The sequence below is a fragment of the Lontra canadensis genome, unplaced genomic scaffold (genome assembly GCF_010015895.1).
Source record: "Lontra canadensis isolate GAN:19392208 unplaced genomic scaffold, GSC_riverotter_1.0 scaffold9, whole genome shotgun sequence".
Taxonomy (NCBI): Eukaryota; Metazoa; Chordata; class Mammalia; order Carnivora; family Mustelidae; genus Lontra; species Lontra canadensis.
This window is the reverse complement of record NW_022631003.1, coordinates 30799921-30813444: the sequence shown is the minus strand read 5'-3', so window position 1 is coordinate 30813444 and position 13524 is coordinate 30799921. Positions and strand designations below refer to the sequence as shown.

At 39.0% G+C, this 13524-nt stretch overlaps 1 protein-coding gene across 5 annotated transcripts in view; it reads left to right on the top strand.

Moving 5' to 3' along the window:
• Nucleotides 1-13524, top strand: part of ARNTL2 (aryl hydrocarbon receptor nuclear translocator like 2) — a 101758-nt gene that overhangs the window by 56651 nt on the left and 31583 nt on the right. For all 5 annotated transcript variants that reach the window (XM_032855196.1, XM_032855199.1, XM_032855197.1 and 2 more), the window contains 4 exons: nucleotides 2604-2683; nucleotides 4091-4183; nucleotides 6121-6238; nucleotides 7061-7204. In XM_032855196.1, the coding sequence (XP_032711087.1) occupies nucleotides 2604-2683; nucleotides 4091-4183; nucleotides 6121-6238; nucleotides 7061-7204 (435 nt within the window). The remainder of the gene's footprint in view (nucleotides 1-2603; nucleotides 2684-4090; nucleotides 4184-6120; nucleotides 6239-7060; nucleotides 7205-13524) is intronic.

Here is a 13524-nt window from a genome sequence, read left to right as displayed (position 1 = left end):
TGGATTGTGAAGTGAATTTTTGCACTACATGCTTTAAATAGTGCTTCTCAAATTATCTGGGTGAGGGACAAGTGTTACCCACTCCCACCCATTACAAAGTACAGCTAAATCCTGGAAAAATGATCATGGGCTGGGGTGCCACAACGATGTCACATTTCCATAAAAGTGTCTAAAATTGCTTTCTTTAAAAAGGATTTATTTATTTGACACACACAGTGAGAGCAGGCATGTGCACAAGCAGGGGGAGCAGGAGAAGAAGAAGCAGGCTCCCTGCTGAGCAGGGAGCCTGATGTGGGGCTCAATCCCAGGACCCTGGGATCATGACCTGAGGCGAAGGCAGATGCTTAACTGACTGAGCCAAACAGGTGCCCCTAAAAATGCTTGTTTTTCATTTCCATACTCACCTGCCATAGTTTGCTGATGACACCAGTCAGCAGACCACACTTGGAGTAGCCCTTCTTCTCAGCAGGTACCTTCAGAGAAACTGTGGGCATTCTGTGTGTGCAGTCATAGTACTGGAACTTGGGTGGTGGGTGCAGTGGTCCATGCATGGAGGTCCCAGAGGCAAACCTCCTGGGTTCAAAGCCTGGCTCCCTTACTTAATGGCTGTGTGACTTACCCAAGTCACTTCACATTCTAATCCTCCACTTCTGTAGCTGTAAAATAGGGGAAAAGCGTTTACTGAATAGGGTCATTGTTAATAGTAAAGACTAACACCTATCAAGGGCAAGCACAGTGTGTACTCTGGGTGGAGGTGGGAGGGAGGAGGAGGAATAGTTACTGTGATTTTGATCACTTTAACCTAATGAACACTGTGATAAAGGTAAGTGATCTTATTTCCTTGTTTGTTATCTTTTGGTGTGCCCTAGTGGCTCAGTGGGTTAAGCATCTGCCTTCAGCTCAGGTCATGATCCCAGAGTCCTGGGATCAAGTCCCACATTGGGCTCCCTGCTCAGCAGGGATCCCTGCTTTTCCCTCTCTCTCTGCCCCTCCCCCGCTCTCTCAAATAAATAAAATCTTTTTAAAAAGTTGTTATCCCTCACTGGCACAGGTCCAGAATATCACAGCATGTGTTTTAGTAATGCCTCAGCCTGGCTTCGGCTCTGCCCTTACCCCCGGCATTTCTCCTTAGCATGTCCTCCACTCATTGTCCCAGCTCCCAGTTCTGGCTGATTGACACCGACAGGGTTTCCCTAACATACTCCTTCGACCTTCAGGCCAGACAAGAAGATAACACTGCTTTGCTCAGATTGATTTATGGCCTACCCTGGCCTGGAACTCAGTCTGTATCTTTCTGCTCTTTCTCAACTCCCTCCTGTCAGGTTGCTGTGTATTCATTTATAATCATTTATATTTATAAGAATTCATTTATAAGAAATCATTTGAGGGAATTCTTGGAGCCTTACCTAGAAGGTAGATTCTGGAAGAGATTTTCATTTGCTTTTGCCAGGCTCATCTGGGTGCTACCAGTCTGAAAAAAACTTTATCAAGTAAGACCATGAGGTGTTTTTGATTTTCTGGGTACCCGCTCACCACCATCCCACCCCCACCCAACCTCCCGCCAGCACTTAGGTATTTTGTGAGTTTGAGCTGCAAATCTTTCCAAGGGCCACTGTGTAGTTAAAATGTCCCAGGGTGGGGAAAACAACAAAAAAAAACTTCTCAGGGTATTAACCCATCTTTCTCTTGCAAAAGCAACTTTTCTTGCAGTCCTCAGGAAGAGGGGCTTGGGGTTAGGAAAGTTGATGAGTATAACAGAGGGAAAACTGATTTACCTGTGAATTACTCTTGCCTGGATGTTATCTGGGGACAGGGCACCTTGGCTTGGTGGACTGTCCCTTGCGCCCCCTTGTGGCCATGCACGCACAATGTGATTTTGGTGCTCTCCTTGTTTCTCTCATTGAAACTTTTACATAGGTCCTGACTTGCTGGTTCCTCCTTTTGTCAGCTGTTCAGTTAGAGACTTTTATTTTGATACAATAAACTCTGTGCTAAGGGCTTAAAATGAATTATTTCATTTATATTTTATACATTTTTATATATTATCAGAAGTCTCCATATGATTTTTAAAGCGCCATTTGGAAAATCTGATGAATCCAGAGCAGTGATTTAAAGTTCCACAATCTTCCTATTTAGGGTAATTCACATAATCCATTTTTTTGGTTTTGTTTTGGTTTTGTTTTTTCAAGTAGTCTCCATGCCCAGCATGGACCCCAACCCAGGGCTTGAACTCACGACCCTGAGATCAAGACCTGAGCAGGTATCAAGAGTTGGATGCTTAACCGATTGAGCCACCCCAGTGCCCCTGAACAGTTTGAAGAAGCTAAGGAATTATAGTGTATTAGAAAATATAGTTCTCTTTTGAAATCAGCTCCTACTGTCCACACATTCAAGTGTAAGGGAATAAGTAGTTCCAAGAACTTACAGTATAAAATCAGGACATCCTAATCTGATACTATAGAAAGAATGAGGACGATAAAGTGATAGAATGTGCTAGTAATAGTACCATTCCTAATGCAGCGGCAACGGTACTTATTTCCCTTGAGTACTTACTACATTTCCAACTCTACTCTATTTTCCATAACTTTTGGACTTATTTTTAGGTATGACAAATTCTTATGCAGGAGGTAATTATAGACCTTCATTTATTCAGGATAATGAGCTCAGACACTTAATCCTTAAGGTAAGTCCAGAGTTCTGTTTGTTTAAGCTGTGTTTGTCCTTTCAGTTTTACCTGGATGGGAGGCAGATTTTTTTGGGATCGCTTCTGCTGCCACAGCCAGGGCTCCCAAATACACCATAGCTCCCTTCCTACAAAAATAAGTTGCATAGGTAACCATGTCTTAATTTGGGCTGATGAAAGTAGAGACAGAGGATATGCAATTTCCATAATATGGAGCCAAGCTTGTCTTTGATCCTAAACTTACACTGTACTCACCTCCTGTGCCATGGGGTCTCTTCCCCTCCATCACTACCTCCTAAAAAGCCATCTACCTTGTATCCTTTTCTCTTCCGGATCCTGTTCTCAGCACATTAGCCCTTACTGCTTAATGAGCTATTAGTCGATGCTTTGACATTTCTGTTCTCACCATTCATATGCATGGGTTTTCAGATTCTCTCCTCTAGAGGTTATTTGACATGGAAAATATGACCATCTCATAGGCTTCTCCTGCCCCCAGGAGGGGATAAATGTCTTAATCTTGCGCTATGACTCCTGGGCTTTAAACCATAGCATGATGAAACAGAAAGATTCTTCATATATATACTTGTCTATTTTTTTCTCAATTTTTTAAAAAAGCTCTTTTATCTGAGTAGCTGAATTTAAATACAAGATTCCTGACAGGAATGTAAGGGATTATTATTATTTTTTTTTAAGATCAAGATATCTAAAGTGAGCAACATATACAGTATGCTTTGGAAGCTTTCTCACAATCTTTAAGTGTTTTTTTTTTTTCTTTTAGTCCTAATATAACACTTGTTCTGCCCTTCTAGAGTATGTCCGCCAAACTCACCTCATGTTTGTTTCCAGTGAGTAGAAATGATTCAAGCAATGTCCGATGGGAGTGCTAGACTCATCCTGTGTCCATACAGGTCCATTTCCATATAGGTTGCTTCACAAAGGATGTACTGGGCAGACTTCATCTAACCGAGGTTGGAGTTTTTTAAGTTTAGTTTCCAGTGAGTGGTTAGTAATTACTCACAAGGTATATCATAGGACATCTGCTCTTTTTCTTATCCCCACTCTACACATTCCCTGCATCTCAGCATATCCTCGGGCAGTTGTTACTAAAAGTGTTTTGATATCTTTATAGTTTCATATGCAGTATAGAATCGGGGGTAGGTCATTTCTATATTAGAAAATATCAAAACCAAATATTCCATGGCCAAATTTTCCATGTCAAAAATTAGTTTAGACTGGGGTTCAATTCGATGTTCTTCATCAATCTTTTTATAGCTTAAGAAAATGTCCTCTAATTTTACTAGCTCTATGACCACTCTTTGTTTTATCACTACAGGAATTTTCACAGTACTTGAATGTGTGTAAGACAGATTTTTTTAAAATATTCATGTTTATATTTTTAAATTCTAGACTGCCGAAGGCTTCCTATTTGTGGTTGGATGTGAAAGAGGAAAAATTCTCTTCGTTTCTAAATCAGTCTCCAAAATACTTAATTATGATCAGGTATCCAAAACTGAGGATATTTTCCACATGATGCTTAATTTCTCTGAACACACACATATTTCTGAGTTCTCTTCTTAAACCCTGGGCTGTGGGCTTAGGTTCCACTAGGTTAGAACTCCTAGAGAGATGGAAATGTATGCAAAGATTATGGGTTCTTATTTCTGATAAGAGTGTTCACTTCCTTACCTCTAGCAAGTTATTTAATTTTCCTGAGCTGCAGCCTTCTCTTATGTGACAAGGGGAAATGATGATTAAACCTGTCTCTTAGGTTGTAAAGGCACATTTGAGACTGTCTGAACAATGTTTGGTGTCCTTCTGTTTCCTCTAAAAGACAGCATTATTATTTATTATTAGGTTACATGCATAACAGTTTTTGATATAAGCTCTGGCAACAAACTCTAAAAGTCATCTTTCATTTAACCACCTGTCTCTTCTCTTTACCTCCTCATTCCCAAGTACCATTTAATTTGAGCTAGTTATTCAAAAGCTCTAGCACTAACACTAATCCAACAGAGTAAATAAACTAGCTCCTGTGGTCACCTTTAAAATAGGAATCAGACCACAGCTTTACTCTTCAATAATTCCCAATGATTTCACCTATATTCTCCCCAGGTGCCTCGTTAGCACAGTAGGTAGCATGTCAGTCTCATAACCTATATTCTCCCCAAACATGAAAATTTAGAGAGATAAGATTCGTGGATAATGAGTTAAGTAACAGAAGAAGAGGTATTATGAGCCTACATACAGAGGGAGTAAGAACCAAATGATTCATTGCAGCTGGTTTTATCGGCATTGGGGACACAAGGGGAGGTCAAGACTTGATTATTCTATTTCCTAACACAAGATAGAGAACATCTCTCTCTCTCACACACACACACACAACTTACAATTCAGGATAGACATGTAAGTTCCAAATTAGTGACATGGAATCTCATCCCACTGGGCACTGACCTAGTATTTCAGACGATTTAAGAGACATACTGACTTCTCAGGAGGACTTTGGAATCCCCATGATGTAGGCAGGATCTGGTCCTTAGCCTTTCAGATTCAGGAACCTGATTTGCTTTGAAGCATAGAGTTATGGGTAGAAACTTCTATTAACCAATCATACAGCAGATTGATTAATAAAATGCTATTTTTTAAAATATGAGATATCTAACTCAATCTAGGCTACTTGTCCATTTGTCCAGCTAGCTGGTCCATGTGTTCTGTCTTCTATAAGAATGTCTACTTTAGGTAATAAAAGATTTCATAAGGCAAGGGTGATCACTGAAATCAGGGAAGGCTTGATATACAAAGTAGAATGTCTGCTTAGGTATTAAGATGAGCAGAGAAGGGGAGGAAGACATTTCAGTTGAGGAAGTCAGGGACCAAAGTCAGTTGGCTGGAGTGGTGAGGGAACTATGAGTTTGTAGAGAGGGGTGATGAATTCTAGGTGATGAGACCATGCAAGCAAAGGCATAGACATGGGAATGCTGTACATATTGGGGGAAGTGAAATGGGAAATGAGAGGTATTGTAGGTTAGATTTTTTTTTTTATAGTACAGTGATTTTTTAAAAATCTGAATCACACTGTAAAATCACAGATACGTTGTGTCTTACATATTACAATATAATCTCTTTACTTTTACCAAGGATAAAAAAAATTTAAATAATCATATAATTTAGAAGTAACAAGTGAACTGGGGGATGTTAACAAGAATTCACCGAATATCAGTGATTAGGTGTTTGTGATTTGTGTCTTTCCAGATACAGTTTTATATATTTCTATCTACAAGTATTACCCTGCTTTTAACACTAAGTTAATGTCACAGTGTAGTAGATGGATCTTTGAGCTTGAAAAAAAGCAGTTTTGACAGTATTTACCATAAGTTCATGTGAAAAAATGTAGAAAAATTATGGTACTGATTTTAAATGAACATCTACCTTATAAATAGGCTAGCTTGACTGGACAAAGCTTATTTGACTTCTTACATCCAAAAGATGTTGCCAAAGTAAAGGAGCAACTTTCTTCTTCTGACCTTTCACCAAGAGAGAAGCTGATCGATGCCAAAAGTAAGTGCTCATGTCAGCATGTCCATAATTTTATGTAAATAAATTATTACTTAAAAGCACAGCTATGCAATATTTTGAAAAATTAGCTAATTATGGTTTTATCAAGAGGAGATTTAATAAACCTTACAGTCATTAACCTAGAGTTCAAAAAACAATAGAGAATTCCTATATTCGTATACACATACAAAAACAAATATGTTCATATGAAGATGCTTTGTTTGGGGGATATGTGATTGCTTTATAATCACTGTTTCATATGCTAATAAAATCTTTATAAGAAAGTATCATTGGGGTTTAAAAAATTGCTGGGGTTTCCATTATTCAGTCATATGCTGAGACTGTTCTCTTTCTTATAGGAGTTAGATCTACTCAATATGAAATACCTTGTATAATTGTGCATTGGAAGTGTAAATATTCTTTATCTTCTCTGAAAATACCACTTTGGAAATGCTTACTGCCAAACATTTATTTATAATATAAAGTAATGATGCTTAAAGCCATTGATTACTACTGTAAGTTGAGGGGTTTTTTCATTTAAAAAAAAATTTCATTTCATTTTGATTACCTTTGTCCTCCCCTCCTGCCGGGAAAAATGAAGATGAACTGCAAGTGTTTATAAGTTATAAAAATATAATTCCTTAGCATATGCTCTTTTTGGTATATTTCACTTAGTGGTTTACCATATAATGATATCATTGCTTTAAATAACCATTTTTCAATGTATTAAAAAAAAGGTAATAGTTTTGAAATGTATCTCCTAACATTTCTTATCTATATGAACATATTCTTTTCCACCTGTTCTCTTGCCTCCTGCTACGAAAGCTGGCTTGCAAGTTCACAGTAATTTCCACAGTGGAAGGATGCATGTGTATTCTGGCTCGAGGCGATCCTTTTTCTGTCGGATAAAGAGCTGTAAAATCTCTGTCAAAGAAGAGCATGAATGCTTATCCACCTCAAAGAAGAAAGGTATCATCATTTCAAAATATCAAGTGATTTAAGGCATGGGTATAAAATTAATGTCCTAAAAACTTTCTATACAGTAATAGTAAAGTGTGTGGTCAAGACAAATACTTGAGACCAAAAGCACCCAAGGAGATAAGATTGTTTTTTAACCAGAATTATTTGGATTGACTCATCACATCTTTCACATTTATCAGGTAACTGCCGGCCCTTTATTGTCCATGATTTTAATGGTGCTGTTGAAACTGCAGCTTGGGGGCTTTCCAATGAGTGGGGGGGAATGAAATCCCATTGTTTTTAAAATATGAAAGTTAGGGCTTTTTAAAAAACTGCAATAGTACAAGAGCCTGATTTGATTAATTTTGGTAAAAGTTTCTTAAGACATTCCAGTTTCTTAAGACATTCAATGCTTTTAGTTCTTTTTTTTTTTTCCTAAAGATTTTATTTATATATTTGACAGACAAAGATCACAAGTAGGCAGAGAGGCAGTCAGAGAGAGAGAAAGGAGGAAGCAGGCTCCCCGCAGAGCAGAGAGCCCGATGCGGGCTCGATCCCAGCGGGGCTCGATCCCAGCGGGGCTCGATCCCAGGACTTTGGGATCATGACCTGAGCCGAAGGCAGAGGCTTTAACACACTGAGCCACCCAGACGCCCCACTTTTAGTTCTTTGGTAAATAGTCATAGTTCTGTTTTCCTGTGAATCTTTTATAGGTTTGTCTTATTTATGTTTTTAATTGATTTAACACTCATCTATTTTACTTTACTGGGAAATTCTGGGGACTGAAAAATGCCTCCCACTGTTTTTTGCCTAAGAATATATTAACCTATTAGAGATAGGATTTCCTATGCAAATTTTATTGTGGGATTTTCTTTCCCATCCTTTAAAAGTCTATTTATGTCTTCTCTCTCTTCAACAAAGAGATGGAAAATATAAAAGACAAACAGTTGAGAAATACAATAATTGAGCTGCAAGATTCAGTTTATTTACAAGTTTTGGACAAATCTTTTTTGGCAGCCACCTAAGACGATAATCACTCAATACTCACTTACCAAGCATATACCTGTGCTGGATCAGAGACTGTACTGTTTTAATCCCCATGAAAACACTATCCTTTCTACTGATTAAGAATCAGGGAAGAGGGACTTGAAGAGTTTCAGTAACTTTCAGAAAAGGAGATCAGCAAAACTCCCACTCAAATAACGCCCCTACTCTCATGTTACATCATAAAGAAACATAGCAGAATGACTCAGCAGTGGTAAGAGAGGATGTGTTTGTAAACCATCCATTGCCGCCCTCGTGCCCTTGACTCTGAGTGGGCAAGGGTTGTCTAAAGTCACCTCTAAGGCCTCCGGGGGCTGAAGTCACAGTTGACTTGGTGTTGAAGAGGCTGTGAATCCAGCTGCCTGGGATCAAATTTTGGTTCTATCCCTTGCTAGCTCTGTGGCTGTGAACAAATTTCTTAATCCCACTGAATCTGTGAAACAAGATTATCCACAGCCTGGTATGACTTTGTGGACTAGGTAAAGGCATCGATTCCGAGGCCCAACTGTTCAGGTTTGAATCCGAACTGGTGAGTAACTGTGACTCAAGATAAATTGCTAAAGCCTTCTGGGTCTCACTCTTTTCAACAACAGAAAGAAAATAACAGAACCTCCCTCCTAGGGTGTTTGTTAGGATTAAAGGAGCTAATACAAGTGATGTGCTTGCCCTGGTTCTTAGTATTGTTAACACTAGATAAATGTGGGGAGCTGTTATATTATTAGAAATAATGCACCTAAATTCTTAGGACAGTGCAAGCAGATGGTGGTATCATTACCTCAGGGTGCCTGTTTCCTCTGTCCTCCTTGCCAAGTCAGTTAGGTTAATTTCATTAATCTTATATTTGACATGACCATATAATGTGAAACTAATCTCCAAAAGCAAGAATATGCTTTCTGTGTGGATGGTCCAAGGAGTCATACTCCATGTATACCCTGGAGTGTAGTACATTTTACCCTTAGGATTTAACTAGAAGTGAACCAATACCATACTGAGTAGCTCCGACCATAAGTGAGTCACCTAACGTAGACAACAATCCATGTGAGAGAAAAACATGGCAGCCAGTGCAACTACCTTAATGTAGTTGAAAACCTCTGTGGTGTTTTACACAAGTTATAAGTTGAATAAAGTCTTAAATTATTAGGTTTTTGAGTGTTTTAAAGATTACCAGATTAAGGAGTAGTTGTTCTGGTCTAAGATGATGACATAAGAAGACCCTGAACTTACCTCCTTCACAGATACCAAATCTACACCTTTTTATAGAGCAATTTCTCCAGAAAAACATCTGAGGGCTGACTGAATAGCTTCTGCACAATAAAAGACCACATATAGAATGGCACAGTAACAAAGGGAAACCATTACACTGAGAACTGTAGGGGGGAGGGATAGTACTGAGGGACTGTGAGAAGATCTGTCTGCACTAGGGCACACAAAAAGCCACAGTCTAAAATATACAGGAACCAGCCCTACAACCCTGCCAAATGGCAGGGAGCTACTGGAACTCTCTCCAGGTCAGAGGAGCTGGTGAGCACCACAGTTTACATTCCCCCCTCCACCTTGATAATATGGATGAGAGCAGGGTCTGGGTGCCCAAGCTAACCTTCTCTGTCAGTGAGCCCCAGGCGCCAAGTCCACAGCAACCTTAAGGCAACTCCACAACAGTGCACAACAGGATATCCCTGATCCAACTGCCTTGCCAAGGTGACACAAGTGCAAAGCAGCCTGGAATACTCCAGGCCCACATCACTTCAGCTCCAGATGGCTTGCTAGAGCATCCCCAGTGTAGACTGCTCTGGAACACACACCCCCCACCCCACCAGCTTATGCTTGTTTCACCCACCAGAGTGCCCCTTGTACAGAGTAACCGGAGAAGACCCAGCCCATAACCATCTCAGCTCCATTTGCCCTGCCAGAGCAACCTCTAGGCTGAATACCCCCACACCCTGGCTTGCATCCACTTTAGCTAACCTGCCAAAGCACCATCAGTGCAGAGCACCCACAGACCACCCCAGCCCAAGCCAGTACTTCAGACTCAGCGATTTCACCAGGATGCCTTCTGTGCACAGAGCCTCAGGACCTACTAGCTTGTACCCACTTCTATTTCAGCTGAGTTACTAAGGTACCTTCTTTGTGGAGAACCCAGGGACCTCCCTTCAGCTGTCCTGCCAGGGTGCTCTCTGTGCAGATAGTCCTAAGACCTCCTCAACTTGTGCCCACTTCAGCTCCAGCCATCCTTCCAGCACATTCCCAACACAGAGTGCCCTAGGACACTCACTGACACCAGCTACAGTTTCAACCTGTCAGCCAAAATCACCAGATACAGAGTCTACACAGGAAAAGACCACACACAAGATGATTCTTTCAAGTTTGAAAGGAATAGCTCTTTAGCCTAATTCATAGACAAGCAAAATGGGGAGACATAGGAGTATGCTCCAAATGAAAGAACAAGATAAAATCTAAGAAAAAAAAAAAAACTAAATGAAGCAGAAATAAGCAATATGTCTGATAAAGAGTTTAGAGTAATGATCATAAAGATGTTCGCCAGACTGGAGAGAAGGGTGGAAGAACTCAGAACTTCAACAAAAGGATAGAAAATATAAAAGACAACTAAACAGAATTGAGGAATACAATAATTGAAATGAAAAATATACTAGGGGGAATCAACAGATTAATGGATATAGAAGAATCAAATCAACAATCTAGACGATAGGGTAATGGAAAGTACCCAAGCTGAAGAGCAAAATGAAAAAGGAATTTTAAAAAGTGAGGGTAGGTAAAAAATTTCTTCAACATCAGGCAAACAAGCATTCACATTATAGGAGTCCCAGAAGGGGAGAGAGAGGAAGGAGCAGCACACTTATTTGAAGAAATAAGAGCTAAACAATTCTCTATCCCAGGGAAGGAAACAGATCTCTGACTCAGGAGGCACAGAGAGCCCCAAAGAAGATGAACCCAAGAAGATCTTCATCAAGACACATCACAATTAAGATGTCAAAGATTAAAGAAAGATAAAGAGAATTTTAAAAGCAGCAAGAGAGAAGCAATAAGTACCATACAAGGGAAATCTCATAACACTATCAGCTGATTTTTTAGCAGGAACATTGCAGACTGGAAAGGGGTTCCATGATTGATTCAAAGTGCTGAAAGAAAAAAACCTACAACCAAGAATACTCTACCTGGCAAGATGATCATTAAGAATTAAAAGACAGATGAAGAGTTCCCAGACAAACAAAAGTTAGAGGAGCTCATCACCACTAAGCTGGCATTACAAGAAAAGTTAAAGGGACTTCCTGAAGTGGAAATGAAAAGGCCATACTCAGAAGTAAGAAAATCATGAATAACAGGATGTAAAATATGACAACATATAAATTAAACTTGGGGAAGGTGAGCAAAAAAATCTTTCAGAATATGTTCAAACTTAAGTGACCATCAACTTAATATAGACTGCTATATACTTAGGATGTTATATATGAACCTCATAGTGACCACAAACCAAACACGTATAATAGTACACAAAAAATAAACAGAAAGAAAGCCAAGCATAACACTAAAGAAAGTCCACAATCAGAAGAGAGCAAGAAGAAAGGAACAGAGAAAATCTACAACGACAACCAGAAAACAAAATGGCAATTACTTTAAAAGCAAATGGTCTAAATGTTCCAACTGAGGACACAGGGTGATTCAATGGATTAAAAAAAACCAACACCCATCTTATATACTGTCTACAAAAGGCTCACTTCAGAACCAAAGACACATACAGACTGAAAGTGAAAGGATGAAAAAAGATATTCTATGCAAATAGAAGCAGGAAAAAAGCTGGGATAGCAATACTCATATCAAACAAAGTAGACTTTAACATAGAGAACATAACAAGTGACAAAGGGGCAATGAATAATGATAAAAGGATTAATCCAACAAGAGGATAGAACAATTGTAAATATTCATGCATCCAACATAGGAGCACCTGCTAAATACATAAAGCAAATATAAGACATAAAGGGAGAAGTGGATAGTAATACTAATAGTAGGGACTGTAACACCCACTTATATCAATGGATAGATCATCCATGCAGAAAATCAATAAGGAAGCCGTGCCTTTGAATGACACATTGGACTCGATACACTTAACAGACACATACAGAATATTTCATCCTAAAACAGAGTACATATTCTTTTCAAATGCACATAGAACATTCTCCAGGTTAGATCACAAGTCTCAATAAATTGAAGAGGATAGAAATTATACACACATCTTTTCCAACCACAACAGTATGAAACTAGAAATCAATCAGAAGAAAAAAAAAAAAAAACAAACACATGGAGGCTAAACAACATGCTACTAAACAATCAGTGGTCAATAAATAAATCAGGGGGAAATAAAAAAATACATCGAGATGGGGGTACCTGGGTGGCTCAGTCAGGTAAGCATCCAACTGTTGGTTTTGGCCTCAGGTTTTGATCTCAGGGTGGTGAGATCAAGCCCTACATCGGGCTCTGGGCTCATTGGGAGTCCCTCTGCCCCTCCCCGCACTCATTCTCTTGCTCTCTCTCTCAAAAATAAATAAATCTTTTTAAAAAATAAATACACAGAGACAAGTGAAAATGGAAACACAATGGTCCAGAATTTGGGGGACATAGTGAAAGCAGCTGAGGGAAGTTAATAGCAATCCAAGCCTACCTCAAAAAACACAAATCTCAAACAGTCTAACCTTACACCTAAAAGAATGAGAAGAACAAAGCCCAAGGTGAGTAGAGAAAGGAAATGACAAAAAGCAGAGCAGAAATAAATGAAACAAAGACTAAAAAACAATTAAAATTCATAAACCTTTAGCCAAACACATCAAAAAGGGGACCCAAATAAAATCAGAAATGAAAGAGAAGTAATTGACAACACCATAGAAATACAAAGGATTATAAGAGAGTACTATGAAAAATTATATGCCAACAAATTGGATAACTTAGAAGAAATGGATAAATTCCTCGAAACATACAGTCTTCTAAAAGTGAATCAGGAAGAAATAGAAAATCTTAACAGAATAGTTACTGGTAATAAGATAGAATTGGTAATTTAAAAATTCCCAACAAATAAAGTCCAGGATGATTCCTAAGTGAATTCTACCAAACAGTTAAAGAGTTAATACCTATTCCCCACTAACTGTTCCAAAAAATAGAAAAGAACACCTCCCAGTTTGTTTGATAAGGCTAGCATTACTCCCATACCAAAACAAGGCAAAGACAGTATTAAAAAAGAAAACTTCAGGCCATATCCCTGATGAACATAGATGCAA